The sequence below is a fragment of the Haemorhous mexicanus genome, chromosome 1, assembly GCF_027477595.1.
Source record: "Haemorhous mexicanus isolate bHaeMex1 chromosome 1, bHaeMex1.pri, whole genome shotgun sequence".
Lineage (NCBI taxonomy): Eukaryota > Metazoa > Chordata > Aves > Passeriformes > Fringillidae > Haemorhous > Haemorhous mexicanus.
Genome location: NC_082341.1, coordinates 61,108,093 through 61,124,344, shown reverse-complemented (window position 1 = coordinate 61,124,344; position 16,252 = coordinate 61,108,093). Strand labels below are relative to the sequence as shown.

Sequence of the window (16,252 nt, the reverse complement as noted above, 5' to 3'; positions counted from 1 at the left end):
CTTCTGTATGTCAATGACAAGATTATTTGTTGTCTGATACAAAACTGCCACCGTCACCTTCACCTTTTGAAGAAATAATTATATTGCATGTTGTATATGTCTTATAAGTACACGGATTATTTTTAAACAACTTGAAGTTAATAACAAGTAATATTTTAGGGACACAGTTTCTATTTCTGGGATTTAATTACAGAAGCAAAATTGTAGGTTCAACTTCTCAGTTTTCCATTATCTGATTTAATTGTTATCTGTATCTTAATTAGTTAACTGCAGAGAAAATTACACAGCGTTTAATTTTAAAGTTTTATTGCTACACTGTTTGGTTTTGGACTATCCCAATGTTTAACTATTAAGAAATCACCACTTTCTTCAGGAAAACATTAATATTTTTAAGAAACCACTGTTGTACTGATTTTCTTGTTATTCAACTTTCCCCTTGATCTGAATATTAAGAAGAGACAGGCTCATGAATGGGACAATTTTAGCAAAATGTACCAACTATCCTTGTTAAAACCAGAAATTACTACAGTGTGTTATTTTAAATTTTCTGTGACTTCCTGACTTAAAATACTCTAAATTTAGATGTACATTGAATGTTTAGTTCAGAGAACTACCTATAAAGCTGTTGTAGAATGTTTTCAGTTTCCAGAATAGTTTCTCACCATTGGAATTGTGCACAGGTATGCTAAATGTGAAGGCAGAAAGGCACTGAAGCTGTACAGAATTTAATTAGCTATCACTTTACTGTTGTGTTAGTTAAAATACTCTTTGGAGATGTCAGTTGGAATTGGTGGGTGCCTGGAAGAGGTTTTTGTGAGGAGCGTTGAAAGCACACTGTTCCTCCAACTGCAGGGGCTCTCTCTGCAAGGAACATTAATAAGTGCATAATTTTTCTACATATTAGATTTCTGGGTCACCCTGTAATCCTGCAGACAGCGTTGCATGAGTTCTTGAGGAAATGTATGAGGTGTCTGGCGTTGGTTCCTGTGGCGCTGCATGGTATCCTGTTTGTCCCAGCCGGAGCAGAAAGTGAAAGCACACACTGCAGCTCTTGCCAGTAGTGCTGGGGTGCTGCTGTTCGTGCTGCCACGGCTGTGTGCCTGGCACTGCACTGTGCTAGTGCCAGAGGAGCATGGGGACAGGAAATCCAGTGTCCCTGCACAGATGTTCCAGGGAAATTGCCAGAGGGTAGACACCTGAGTTACAGGCAGGCTGTGGACAATTGCTCACTCTTGTATCAAGTGTACCTGAAAGGGCATAGAATCAGAGTGGTTTGGCTTGGGAGGGACCTTAAAGATATTGCCCTGTATCCCATGTTAAAAAAACATAACCTCCAGACTTGGAACATCTCTCTGAAAATTTAACCATCTTGTCTGTCTGTCCCATGTAACATATTAATGCTCACAACATTGATTTTCAGTTTGTGTTTTCTCAGAGCTCAAGGCATTGAAACTTGTTATCCAAATACTGGACTGGCATCTTCAGAATGGGTTGAAGAAGAGTTTTACTGGATAACCAGCCCTAATTCTTCATAACTGAAGAATATTGCCAGAGAACTAGTTTGTCTGAATACATTGTTCCCACAGTCAAATTCCTGTGGAAGGAAGTCACATTCTAGTTGCATTACCAAATGTCACATCACCTTCTTTCCATTGTGGAAGAAGTTTACAGAAAGCTGTGGTCTAGGTATGGAATCCAGGACAGACCTTCCACATGGAGCTTTGGAGGCATGCCAGGGGCCGTGTAGGTTGCGTTGCAGGGCTGTGATGATGTTAGAAGGCAGCAGGCAGTTCCAAATACCCTTTCCAAACTCCTTATGGCTGCTGTGTGAGTGTTCTCATTAGAGAGAAACTTGGCTGTATTTGGTAGCAAATTGAAGTCCTAATTTATAATGTCAGTGCTGTAAGCTGATTGCTTGTAAAAGACTAAACACATTTAGTCTGCAGACTGTGCTTTGTTATTGTAGTGATTTTAGGAGGTATTGAAAAAAGTCAGGTCAACTTGCAAAAAATAAAGGGTTTACTCATTATCAGAATAGTGATGGGGATTGTGGATACTTGGAGTTTAAAGGATATGTGAACATGTATTTAAATACTTTCTGTAGTTTTCATTTACAAGTCTAAAATAAGGTTTGGAATTTAAGATTTAAGTTTGCTTTGTTTAAAGCAAGGGTTATGTTGCCCTTTGAGTTCCTTTGCTAATTAGATGTTTCTATTTTAATGTAGCACTGTATTTCTTAAAGGGGTACCATTGGGATGCAAAAAACCCAGAGACAATCTGCTTTTCAGTTAAGAAGAATGTTTTTTCCAACATTATTTTCAGACAATTATAAATTAAAACCTTAAGATAATAGAAGCAAGAAATATTGGACTTCTTTCACTTTGTTCCCTATGGCTCTCTTAGTGAACTAAATTTAAAGTGAATTGAATGAGAATGGAGTTTTTATTTGACCTGTACATTGTAATCAGATTTTAGTGCTCCTTTTAACGGATCAAGAGCTAAATAAATTTTCATTTTCAGTAAATTTTTCTGTGCTATTTTTATAGGTATACACCTTGAGCTATTGCAAGTCTGTAAACCTGTCTCTTCATTTGGAATATCACTATTTCTTATTAGCATTCTGTGGATGAAATTTTCCTAAAAACTACATTTATATGTATATAATTACAAATAGTTTTCTCTTTTTATTTTTAATGTCATTGTGAATTACACTTGTAGTTTATTTAAATCTCTTGACAATTCATTTAAATACATGAGATTTTATGAAATGTAGTTCTCTTTTGAAAGGATTTTTCCAGCATGTGAACTGGGCCTCCTAGTACAGGGTATTACAAAGGAAAAATACTTAATGCAAAGGAAAAGGAAATCTGGATTGTAGAAGTTTTTTCACAGAGTTGTCAGATACTTAAAGTTCTGCATTCAGTGTTTTGGCATTTGTTCATATGTGAGGTTAAAGATACTCAGCTATTATCGATGTGTTTGGCTTTTAATAACAGTCAAGCAAAATTCGTTACAAAAATGCAAATCGGGCTAATGAAAGTCTGCAACGCTGCTGAATCATTTTCTCTAAATAGTAAGAAGGAATTCTATGTGAGCTTAACTTTTCCACTCAAAAGTGCTACGCACTATGGCTCTGAAACTGGAAATGATAAAGAATGGGTACAAAATGGTGAGGAAAATTTTAAATCATTTGTTATGTTAATAGATACCCCACAGTGGGGATATACTGCTTTTTCTCTGAAGATAGAAATTATGAACAGAGTGTTATCTCTCTTTTCTGAATTTGCAGAGAAAAAATGCAGCTCTGTCTTCCTGATGTCCTTTCTCTATATTTCTCTGAGGGTTAGCTTTTTATTTGATATCATAATACTAATTTAAATGTTTTTTGAATGCCTCTGAAGCTGCAGTGTACAATACACAAATACGGAAAGAATATGTATATAATAATAAAAAAATGCTAACATTCAGGAGATTTGTTTGTTTGTTTTTTCTTTGGAGAACTCATACTTACCTGTGTTTTCTTTTTTGTTTTTTTTTTTTTCATGGCTTTTTCCTCCCCATAAGTGACATAATTACATATTGAGATTGAACAGAGCTGTCATTCTAGCCTTGCTGATATAACAAGAACTGACAAAACAGATAATGGTTAGGCTTTTGGATTTCCAAAGATACTGTTTAATACAACTGAATGAGGGATGAAATATGGGAGAGGCATCCATTAAGGTTTCTGGAAAGTCTTTTTGTGGGCTGGAGCTCCATTCTTTAATTAATTAGTCACACTGAGTATTTCAGATCTCTGTATTTAGTTGATTGTCCTCACCGAAATCTAGTTGCTGTGAAGTACATAGAAATTTTAAGTTATTTTCTTGCATGAAGTAATAATTTTGGTAGTCTTTGCTGTTATTATTTAGTAAATTAACTGTTCTGCACTTTCAAGAAATAATGAACTGGCAGTGAGGTATTATTTCAGTGAGCTGTTATTTCTTGTATTTCTTCACAGACCCTTTTGTTTCTTTTCTATGAGATCTGTGCTATTGATTCATGTCCCAGTAAATTACAGTATTTGGTCTCTAAAAGCCTGCTTGTCCTGACACATCCTTTAATACAGTATCTGCAGTTGTGTGTGTGTTTCATATGTGTAAATGACAGCTGTCAGATTGCTAATTTCATTTTTCAGTGGACAAATACCATCAGATTCCATGGATGCAGTCTTACAAACAGATGAATACAAATGTTTTCAGCTGTGAGCATTGTGGTATAGATTCCCTTCATGACTCTATATTTATTTCTCAGCACTGCTTGTGTACTTCTTATCCTCTACTTGTTAAAGATGCACGACTCATTTCTTCTTTTGCTGAGTAAGACTCTTTCAGGTCTCTTTAATTCCCAATTAGCTTTTCTTTGCTAATAGTATCATTAATGCCTGAAATAGCACTGTAGTTCTGAAGGCTGAAATCATCACTAAGCAAGTGTTGCTAAGGCTCCACACATTTGTATAGCTTTTAATGAAAATGTGCTGAGATTTCTTCCAATCGGGCATTTTAAGCATGAGAGCTTCCTTTTCCAAACTGCATGCTGATAGAGGCTGTGTGGAAATAATCACTGTTATGCCTGAGAAACTGCTTTTATTGTGAATTGGGCTGCATTTAGTACCCTGGAATTGCTTCAGCACACCACATTTGAGTTTCAGTAGCAAAGTATTCAGGTAACTTCATCCCATTCAGGTTTACTTCATCCCATTTTTCCTTGTTAGGGATTTAGAGCCCAGAGTGTATCCCAGAGTTTCAGCCTTGCCTCCCAGGAATATTACTTCTACCACTCTGTGCTCAACAGGAAAACCCACCTGACATCAGTGGGAGGAAGTGCTCTGTAAAGCAGCCAGCGGTGTCTCTTTTTGTCCCACAGCTGCAGCAGAAAGGGAAGATAGAGCATAGTACTCCTCACTTCCCATTTTGATTTGGACTTCCCTTCTGACTTCTCACCATGCCTTGTCCATGTCCCTGAAAAGTGAAAGGGCAGGTCAAGTGTCAGTCAACCAGCCCACAAACCAAGGAGTTTGGGCTAATGAGCTTTCCTCTTTCTTGGAAAACAGCAAAGTGTCTGTGTAAATAAAAATTGCTTTGTATTTCAGCATTGCTTACAAACTCACAAGTTTGACTCTTGATCTTTGCCTTCATTTTTTTGGATATGTATAATTCATGTCAGTATTTATCAAATGTCTTTCTTTCTTGCTTTATGCTATTTCTCTGTGCTCTCAGAAGTAACAGGATTATTGTTAAATCACTGCTATTAGCTAAAATAGATAGATCATTTTATGAGTTTTTCATGACTGCAAGTGGATGCATTCTCTTCTTAATGAAGCCCCACCCAGCAGGGAAAGTTATTTGAGAGGTGCCTGCCCCTCTGCATGTATTTTTCTGCTTGAAATTTGAACAAATTATCCAGAAGGATTTTGAAGGTGCTTCTACATCTCATTATGAATTCTGTGCAATGCAAAAATCTCAACTTTATTTTTGTCTTAGAAGTACACGTCTGATATAGAATTCCCTTTGGCAAGGAAAAGATATTTTATGATTCCACAAATCCAAATTCTTTTGCTTATGGCTATGTCCCAGTTGAAGCGTTAAGATTTTCCTTGGAGATCTTTCAGAACCAGGAACATGATTCTTTCAGCAGGGTATGGTGCACATCAGTTTCCTGTTTAAACTGGTTCATTCTCCAGAGATGTGAAGAAATGTGTTGTTCAGCCTGGCAGGACTAATCCAAAGAGACACAAAAGGGAAGGATGAGACCCCAAAGTTTGGAAGCATGAAAGTGTACATGCTGGTGCAGTGAGATTATGTTTGTCAGTTATGGTTTTATTTTGATAAAAAAAGCAGAAACTTGAATATTTCAAAATCATACAACAACATTTGTATTTTGGTAATATCTCTTTCACACAATGGCTTTCTTCTTTCTTTTGGGATGCAAGAGGAATATAAATCTACTCATTATTTTCAGACAGTCTCATACTTTCTTCAGAAGAATGGAAGAAACAAATTAACACTACTTTGTTCTTTGCACCTACCGCTGACAGTACATAACAGCAATTAAAAAATGACTTGTGTGAACTGGCTACTATTAGTTCATGTAAAAGCAAAGGCCGTACTTTTTGTCTAGGCCTGAAAAAGATGAGTCCTTTAGCCTCACTTTTTCTCATGGGGAATATGAGTCTCTCAGTAAGTGCTGAGACACCTCCATTCACGGGCCTTGTCTCTGTCTGTCCTTCCAGGGGTCACAAGCGCAAACTGGATGAAGATGATGCTGCCAGTGAATCCAGTAAAGAATCCAGCAATGAAGATGAGGAAGGAAGCAGTTCTGAAGCGGATGAAATGGCCGCAGCACTTGAAGCTGAACTGAACGACTTCATGTGAGATTCATGCAGAAGACAGAATTTGTAATTATATTTACTTCTCATAAACAGATCGGACTTCAGATGAGTCCCTCATGTCAGTACTCAATGTTTTTCCAAAATGTGTGTGTATATTTTGCAAAGCATCTCAAGAGGTGATACGTTATTTTACAAAATCAGAAATAGATGTTTTTAAGTTGTTTTACTAAACAAAATATACTTTTTTAAGCAAAAAAAAAAAAGTATTAAGTGGGACATGGTGTGCTATGCCAAAGACATGTTAGGAGCTCTGCAGAGCGTTCATGTATGGGACAGTGGTACAAAGACTTGTGATTAAACATACACCAAGTTTCTAAAAATATTGCAGGCTGTGGTTTATGGGTTACAATCTTCAAAAAAAAAGGAGATAAAGGAGGTGGAATTGTCTGGGTAGTATAGCAGGAACCTGATGAGCTGGTCATCCTTTTCCACAAATAAAGCTATCAAATATAAAAGGATTTTTGAAATAAAAAAGAACTATTTATATTTGTATAGAAACAGACAACGTGATATGCAAGCTTTGTGAACTCTGCACTTGACCCACCTGTCATTTGCTTGTAAGAGAATACATAGTGGTCAACATTCAACATTTTTAGGTTACTTTGTTGAATAGTTGAGTTCTTTAGAGACACCATTTAGATTTTTAACTTTTCTTCTTTGTAACCAGAAATTTAGCACAGCAGTCTGTGTGGTCCTGTACTGCCACAAAATGCATATTCACACATTCGTGTTGTCTTGGAAAGAAAAAGTGCTACTTCAGTCTAGATAGAATTTAATTTCTTTGACAAGAGATCTGATGTAAAGTTTTTGTATATTCTATTTCATATTTGACCCACAAAACAGATTTTCTTTCATTTAATAAAGGTTCATTTTGTATGCTTTGTTTCTCTTTCCTGTTCATTTCCTTCCATCAAACATAAGGCGCTTTTCTGTATTATCTTTTCCTTTATTCTGCGTGAAAATAATGAAAAATATTGAAAATGGGTGCAAATTTGTAGATTCAGGCGGGTAGCTGAAGGACAGAAGAGGAACATTGACTCAGAAGATTCATGGCCTCTGAAATTACCATAAGAGTTGTTGCTCTGGTATTGAATTTCTGTGGCTAGGACCATGGTTTATTCTCAGTTGTTAGCAACTGGAGATCGAATCCTTTTAACAATATGTTTGGAAAAGAAGACTTGTTAGTTTGTATGTCATGGTTAAAAGGAATACTGGTGCAGAAATACTTCATTTTTCCACTTAGCAGTAAAACAGAACATTTCAGTAGAATCTCAGCTGCTTTACAAATAGCACTCTAATTTTAAAGCATCATAATGACAATAAAAGAAAGACTGAGAAAACACAAGAGCCATTTCAGATTAATACTGTTTTTCCACTTAAAAATGCAAAGTCAGCATCCACAGGCAAAAATAGTGGATTTTGTGGGAGACTGCTCAGTTTCCTGGACATTTACACAGGTACCACACAGCTGAATGCTACAGTGCCCTGCCTGCTGTAGCTCTCCATGAATACAAGCAGGATGTCTCCAAGTGACTTTTCATTGTATAACATAAGAAAAAGACTAATGCTTGTAAAATGGGAAGTCAAAATATTTTCTTTTTTTCCAGCAACCTGAATACAGCATCCCCAGCTACCAGAGGATGACTCCTTAATTAAATACTAAAATGCCAGGGGTTGTGGGGCATGTTTTGTGTTTTCTTAAAACCCCACTTGAAATAATGTGAAATAACATCAGCTTTCTGGGTCACTGTGATGCTGCAGATGACTTGACAGCACAAGTTTCAGCAGAGACTTGTTCTGGCTGATGGTCTTTGCTAGTCATGCAACTCTGGGGCAGCATTTAAGCTCTGAATGTAAACACAGGCAGCGGGCAAAGCCAGGCTTTGCTGGGTGCTGCGTCCCTGGCACTCACAGTGCTCCTGGGGGAATCCTCTGCGGACAAGCTGTCTGGTGAGAAAGGCTGTATCTGTCTCCCAGTGTTATTTTATGGATGATTGTTTAACAGGTGGGAGGGGGCGGTCTTGGCAGGAGTTCTAAAAGCCATCAGCACTCCAGTATCTCTTAACAATCCCTGCCTTCCAGTCCTTGTTGTAGGGGGACCTACACTGGGAAGGTTGAGCAATTCCTTGCTCACTGCCAGAGCAGCACAGAAGGCACCAAGCCTGCTTTCTGCTGAAAAGTAGCCTCCTGCTCAGCTAGGTGGCTGTGCTGAGGGCACTGGTCACCAGGTGGGAGAGAGAAGTGGAAACTGAAGATTTAATAGATGATAAGTTAAATGCCCATTCTAACCTGGCAGCAAGAAGTCTGAATGTATGAAGTTGTCACTCACTCCCACTAGCTTACACTTTTTTGAAGGTGCAGGAGCATCCTAGGAAAAGCAACAAATGTGCTTTGTGAAAGGAGTTTAACTTCATTAAGTGACCTAGATATTTTGACTGGGTGTTTTATCCTGCCTTTTTGCCCTACTTCTGTACATTTGGTAGCTAGCAAGGACCTGCTGCCAGTGAGGGCACTCTGACAGCTGAAGAGGAGGCCGGATTCCCAATGAGGCTGTTGAACTCACAGGGCAGAACTGGTTTCTGAAAGGGTACTGGGTGTGGAAACGAGCACAGAAAGGGAACCCCGCTTTGTCAAGCTTTCTAAGCGTGTACTATCACTGCTGGCTAGGAAAGATGGCTCCTAAGGGCTCATGGTTATTTAAGAACTGGGAAGAGCCATTATTTTGATTTAAAGACCAATAGTTTTTCTTTCTCCTTGACTTTCCCTCACCAGTTCTTAATGAGAAGACATCACAGCTCTGATGAGGATCATCGAATACTTTGGTTTGGAAGGGACCTTTAAAGGTCACGTTGTCTATTCTCCCTAGAATGAGCAGGGACATCTTTAACTAGACCAGGTTGCTCAGAGCTTGGTCCAACCTGGCCTCAAATGTTTCCAGGGATGGGGGTGTAGTGGGACCAGTGATAAAGGCAAAAAGCATTGCATAGTGGCCAAGCTGTTCTCCTTGTGCCTGTGCTAGGGACAGGGGAAGAAGAAGGAGCCATTGCTTAGCACTGAGATATGGAAAGCTCCAAGCGTGCAGATACTTTTCCTGTTGGGTTTTGTGGGTATGTGAAGTAGGCCTCAAGTTTTCTCAGCGTTGGATAGTAACATCCTCTGTGAGGGGTGGGAAGTCTCAATTTTCCTTCTTGGCGCTACTGCTTGCGGAATAGGTGACTGTCTTACAAGTGTGAAAATAGGCATACACAAACCTGGAGCTGTACCTAAAGGTTTCTCAGCTCTGCCTAATTTTACTACAGTGAACATTGCAGTAGGTGACAAGTTGAAGAATAAATACATAGTGGTCTTGTTAAGGAAGAGGATCTCATCATGTAGCTGAAAATTCAGCATGAGAAGACTCCCAATTCTCACTACCCGCAGGCAAGCTTTTATACATTTGTTTCTCCTATCCAATCCCACCTTCTGCTGCCATTTCAAAAGTGTTTGGAGCCCAGCACCTGGCCCAGCCTCCTCCCCCTTCCCTCCCCCAGGAATGGGAGCAGCAGTACCCAATCCCCCAGGCAGCATCACCTACAGCAGGCGTGCATGCTTGTACTGATAGGCTGCAGCTGCATATCCTGTGCTCCTTCTGCTGAGCTGGCTTTGAGAGAGAGAGAGAGAAAGAGAGATGACCTGTAGTAACAGCAGTAACAAATAGTACAGAGAAGTGAAAATACTGCCTTTTTCTAGGCTGGGTGTGAGTGCTTCTGTGTGGAAAAAAGAACATCTTTCTTCTAGGAATTTATTCCTCGGTGTCATGCAGTTCATAACCATAAATGGAAATTTGCTTCTGGTTTGGCCTCCCATGAAGATCATCTCAGCCATTCCCAGCAGCTGTTAAGTCATAGTCCCCAAGAACTAGGCCAGCTGCTTTCCTGGATCTCCTCAGGGCCCACATGAATCTTGTTATCTTTCTCCTCCAAGGAAAGAGTAAGTCTGTTGTGACCAATATATGCATGACAGAATGGCTGAGGTGGGAGTGGACCTCTGGAGGTCATCTGATCTAATCTTCCCTACTCAAGCAGGGAGGGTCACCTTTTCATGTCCATGTCCATATCAGTGTCTGGATGTATACAAGGATGGAAAGTCCACAGCCTTTGCTCAGTCGCCTCACAGTAAAAAGATACTTCTTTTTTTTTTTACTTTTTTTTGTGGGGGGGAAGTGGAAAGGGAAAAAGTGAGCACAAGGAGCATGATTGCTGGCTAAGACAGAGGAGGCATAAAGGAGGTGTGGCCCTCACCCCTGAGTTTCTCAAGGAGCTGAAACATCAGGATGCATGATTGCCAGAAGCTTGTTTTCTTTCAAGTCCAGAACCAGACACTGTAATGGAGAATCCCCTACCACGTGTTAATGAGAGTGTGAGTATTTTAATAAAAATGTGATGGGTTTTTGAGCCACTTGAGAGTTTATTTGGGAATAAGATTTGAGGAGAATGTCAGGCACCTGGAACAGAGAATTGCTAGAACTGTGGAGAAACAGACATGAACTATAAGCCAAGCCCTCTTTGCGCAAACTCTATTTCTGGTACAGCAAATTATTCCTTTCACTCCTCTCATTCTTCGTGACTTTCTCTTTTTGCTGGAGAGTAGCAGAAATGCCCCGTGACCTGATCCCAGGGAAGGGTGGGGTTGGCATAGACCCCAACCCCAGAGCACTCAGATCATTTACTTGGTGAGATGGGGGCTGATTTTGACTCAGACTCTGTCGTGTGCACTGAGCAGAGGGTAGGTTTGATGTGTTTTCAGTACTTGACATTGCTGACTTCCAGGGGCCCTTTTAAACCTCCTGGAGTTCTCATCCCTGCAGGTCTCATGCCCACAGAGCCTGTGCTGCCACCCCATGAGTCAGAGCTCCCTTGGCAGAGGATGATTAATTCTCTTTTCTTTCCACACTCCATCCTAACTCTACTCCCTGAAAAGACAAGGAGCCATATCTGGTAGATGTAAGTGTATGCCACTTCTAAAGATCTCCATCCCAAGATTAAGCTGGACTGACTTAGTCATTAGGTGGGTTTAGAAGCACTTTAAAGGTAGAGCAGATGCTAACCTGAAACAACAGAGGTAAAAGTACATTTTGTTGCCCTGTCTGTGGGATGGACAGCTGTGTCCATGGGTTACTTCCATGTGCTGTCCTCTTCCACTGAGCAGTCCTCCATGAGTCAGCGCACTGTGCCAGGAGACTGGGAGGCAGAATAGGGACAGACCTTCCTCCTGAGGCACCACTGCCATCCTCCTGAGCCAAACTCTCACCAGAGCTGGCAGATAGTAACTCTATTGCAGAGCCATATGGGTTTAATAGGCAATGACAAAACACTCATCCTTCTCCAAGTCTGCTCTTGGAGCGGTGCAGTTCTCTGTCCCTTCTACACCTGCCAGGGGAAGCCTTGAAAAAGTGAGTCTCAGTGGCAGGCCCCTACTGACAGTAATCCTGAGGGGGAAACCTTGACCAAGGACTGTCAGAAGAGCTGGGTCCTCCTTCCTTTCCCTTCCCTTCAGGAGACCAGCATCTCTAAGTCTCCAAGACTGTTTTTCTGTCAGATTTTGGATGTTGTTGCTCCTTCACAACAGTCAAGCTGTTCTTTTTGAAGCACAAACTACCATTGCTATTGATCAATTGTAAGGGTCAAAGCCCATAGGCAACAGCCTCTTCCTCTTCCTCCTCCCCCTCATGCTGCCTTCAGACCAGATGCTGGTGCTTTTCTGGCAGGAAGCACAGCAAGAAGTCAGAAAAGCTTCTTATCTTTTCACATCTACCACTATGGATATGTATGCCCCTTTCAGGACATGAGTAATAAATAAGTCACTTAGTTCCAATACAAATGGAGCTTGGGAGATTCTCTGTTTTAATTAAGTGGATGAGCATGGTCCTCAGAGAGCTCAACATGTCCTTGGGTGAATAATGTTTTAATAATTCAGCTTAGTCTCTCATAATCTTATAGCTGCAACCCACAGAAAAGCTTTCTTTTCCTTGATACTGAATACCAAATTAAGAACCCTCCACCTGATTCCTTTGCTTTTTGCTTTCTGTCCTTGGATCCAAGCTCTCAGCAATCCTGTCAGAGCAAGGGGGGAGCCCCACCCCAGGACCCATATGCACAGCAGCCCTGTGCCGAGCCCACAGGACACAGCCATCAGCTGCATCCTCCTTGGGTCTGCTCCCTCCAGGGGCTGCCTGTGGAAGCCGTGTCACCTCTGAGCCTGCCTCAGAATGGCAACTGTGCATCCTCCAGCACCCATCTACTTCACTGACCATCACTTTTTCCTTGCTGGTGGAAAAGGCTTTCAGCTTGCTGGCACAGAGCACATCTTGCCCTGCAGCTGGCTCCTCCTGTCAGCAACCCAAGACAGTTTTCAGTGATTTGGGTTTTGGCACTTTAAATCTCTCTTCTTTTTTAACATTCCTAAGACAGCTAAGGAGGTAAAAGCAGGCCCCTGGTGGGCTGTGGGATGGGAAAGAAAGAAGCTCAAGAGTCTGAAAGTAGTGCATTACCGGAAGAATTCATCTCTCACTACAGAGGCTATGCTCGGTGTGCATCCCTCTGAACATACCCATCAGGCAAGGAAAGGTGAACAAAGGCTGGACGCTGCTTCCCTACATGAGAGGCTCCTCAGTCTATAAGGGGAAAGAAGTGGGGAAAACAGAGGTTCATTAGGTTAGAAATTCTCCTCTACAGAATGTGCCCAGGCCTGTATCAGCCCAACACTGCTCTCCTTGACCCGCAGCCCGCGCACAGGCCCCGAGCAGAGCCCCTGGTCTGCTCCTTTACAGGAGGGTGCCCGTAGGTGCAGACGGGGGCACAGCAGGAGTTAATTTCAGCTGTGGCTTTACGTAACTTTAAATTGCCAGCATTTGACATCTGTGAGGCAGAGGCACTAAGAGCCGCAGTGGAAGTGCTGAGGAACAACTCCGTGAGTAATTCCCGTTTGATCCCCAGCTTGTATCGTTTACCTCATTACGGGACTGCCTGCAGCCTTCAGCTGCTCCCTGCCTCCCCAGGGTTAATGGATTTCGCTTGTCCCTGTCGCAGCCGAGCTCTCCAGGCAGACCCAGCGCGGCCTCCCCCGGCCCGCCGAGTTGGCGTGAGGGGAGCCCGAGCGCCCTGCGGCGGGGCTGCAGCCGCTGCTGCCCCGAAGTGCACGGCCTGCACAGAGCAGCCCTGGCTCGGTGCTTCGCTGTGGTGCAGCACAGGCTGGGGCACGAGTGGCAGCACAGAAACAGCTGCTGCTTTCAGAGAGCGAATAACAGAAACGCTGTCCGTGCTGGAGAGGGACAGATTGTAACTCCGCTGCCCTGGAGCAGCCCGGAGCAGGACATTTCGGGCCCCTCACTACAGCACAGCCAGTGAGGTGCTGGAGTGTGCCCAGAGAAGGGCAGTGAATCTGGGCAAGGGTCCAGAGGACAAATCCAGTGAGGAGTGGCTGAGGGAGCTGGGATTATTTAGTCTGGAGAAAAGGAGGGTCAGGGGAGACCTTATCACTCCCTACAGCTGCCTGAAAGGAGGGTGTAGATAGGGTGGGGGATGGTTTCTTTTCCCAAGCGGCGAGGGATTCGACAAGAGGAATGTACTCCAAGTTTTGCCAGAGGAGGTTTACTTGGATCTTACAAAAAAATTCTTTACAAAAAGGATGGTCAGGCATTGGAACCAGTTGTCCAGAGAGAAGTGTTCAAAAGGCACCAGGAAACATTGTTCAGTGGTGGGCTTGGCAGTGCTGGGTTAGCAGGTTCCATGAGCTAAGAGGTCTCTTCCAACCTAAACTATTCTATAATTCCTTGAGACAGCCCCTGTGGGCAGGTCTCTGCCTGGGTTTGGGTGAAGCAGGTCCTCACAGTCAGCATGAGCTCCATTCCCCCCGGCAGCCTCATCTGGAATCCAGGTCATGGTATTAGGGGCACAGAATGTGTTGCTTTTCTTAGATTCCCCCCATTGCTTGGTGTCTTTGTGCTGCAAAGGGCTGTGGGACACCATGGAGGGCCAAGACAGGCAGCTCCTACCTGGTGGAGACTGCTGTGTCTCCCTTGATGGAAATCCTGGAGCCCTCCAAGAAGCTCACAAGTGCTGAGGAGGTGCTGGCATCTCTGGAAGCTATGATGGACCACTTTTCAGGCCAGAAGTAAGACTTTAACACTAATTCAGGATCTTCTTCTGGGTCATAGTGGAAGTATTTGGAAACTGAGAAAGCACAAAGGAAAAACTGCCTTCATTGTGCAGGGTTTCCTAACACGGCACTGAAGGCTCACTGCTTGTAGCTCTCATGCTATGATTTTCACTTGGCTTTCTTGGGAGATGTTTAGCTAATCATTATCATTTAATACCTTTGTATCTGTGGATATTGCTGCAGCACTTTTGTGCCACACTTCTGCGACTGGCTGCTACCAACTCTCTTTCCACTTAAAACGGTGGAGTCTGTGAACTACAGAAATTTCAATTTGCACTTTAGAAAAATGTGAATATTCTTCTCTACTCCTTCAGGTTGTGAAGCAAACTTTGAAATCCTGTCCTGGCTGCCCTGTGAAAAAGCTCAGCAGCTCAGCCACCAGTATACCTGGTGATTTTTAAGCTAAGCTCACAGCTTCATGGGGGTTTACTTGCAATTTTAAATGTGAGGTGAGGGGCTATGAATAATAATAGTAGACTTGAGGCAACAAGGTGTAATGAGGTAAACAATACAAGATTTTCCCACTGAGCTGAAATGAGACTCCTTTAAATCTTTTGTGAAATTTTGACACAGCTCAAAGAAATGTTTTCTGAGGAGCATGTGGGCTGCAATATTGGGAACAGATTCTTCCAATGTTAACAAGGATACTGCCTCAGAAATTACATGCAAGCATTTTCAGAGTTGAATATCTTATAAATATATTCTTTATGTTCTGATGTGTGAGATTGGACACGGGAGGGTGCATCTGTTTTCCAGCAGAGAGGTTCTGAATGATGCAGTTTGAAGACAGGAGCTACAGCTCAAAGATGAAATCTTGTCATGAAGTATCTTACAAAACAAGAAAGCTAGACCAAGATTCAGAATATTTGGGGTGAGAGGGATGCAAATCAAGCCACACACCAGTGACTTCAATGCAGTGGCATGAATACGAGTCCCTCACAAAACTCATGAGTAACCTTTGTTTCAGACATTTTTTGCCCCCATAAAGACTACCTGAGATGCAGGCACTGAGTGAAAACCATCTAGGGCAATCAGTAGAGTTTCCACTTGCTATTTCCTTCCAATTATCTTGGCATTTTGGTCCAAATGTTTTAAAATATTTCGAATGTCCCATCTTGAAACTATCAACACAAAGCTCTTCATTGGTGCTTTCAAGAGGCCCAGGTTCAGCTGGCTGCCTGCATGCACACAGACTGACTGATTAGAACAAGACTACCTTCTTGTTTGCATCTGCTCCTCCTTTGTCTTTTCATGCTTTAAGCTAGAAGCCGAAAGTGGCCATGTTTTTAACCCACGTTAAAACTTGTGTGAGGTGCTGTGCCTGCCTGAGGGCAAACCCCTGTACCAACGCAGGCTGGGGGACGGAGATGGAGAGCAGCAATGTGCATTTGCCATCTAGAAAACAAATCCTGTCCTGGGCTGCATCAGAAGCAGCATGGACAGCAGCGCAAGGAAGGGGATTCGGCCCTTCTGCTCTGCTCTGCTGAGAGCCTACCTGGAGTGATGCATGCACCTCTGGGGTCCTCAGCAGCTGTTGGAGCAAGTCCAGAGGAGCACCACAAATATGGAGCATCTCTCCTGTGAAGACAGACTCAGAGAGCTGGGATTGTTCAGCCAGGAGAAGGG

The 16,252-nt window shown here is 42.3% G+C and overlaps 1 protein-coding gene across 1 annotated transcript in view; it reads left to right on the top strand.

The window, feature by feature from the left end:
- The window catches only part of CTDP1 (CTD phosphatase subunit 1), a 98,937-nt gene extending 91,631 nt beyond the window's left edge, over window positions 1-7,306 (top strand). The window contains exon 13 of the mRNA XM_059851185.1: window positions 6,272-7,306. Coding sequence (XP_059707168.1) covers window positions 6,272-6,413 — 142 coding nt within the window. The 3' untranslated portion in view covers window positions 6,414-7,306. The remainder of the gene's footprint in view (window positions 1-6,271) is intronic.
- The last annotated feature ends 8,946 nt before the right edge of the window (window positions 7,307-16,252 follow it).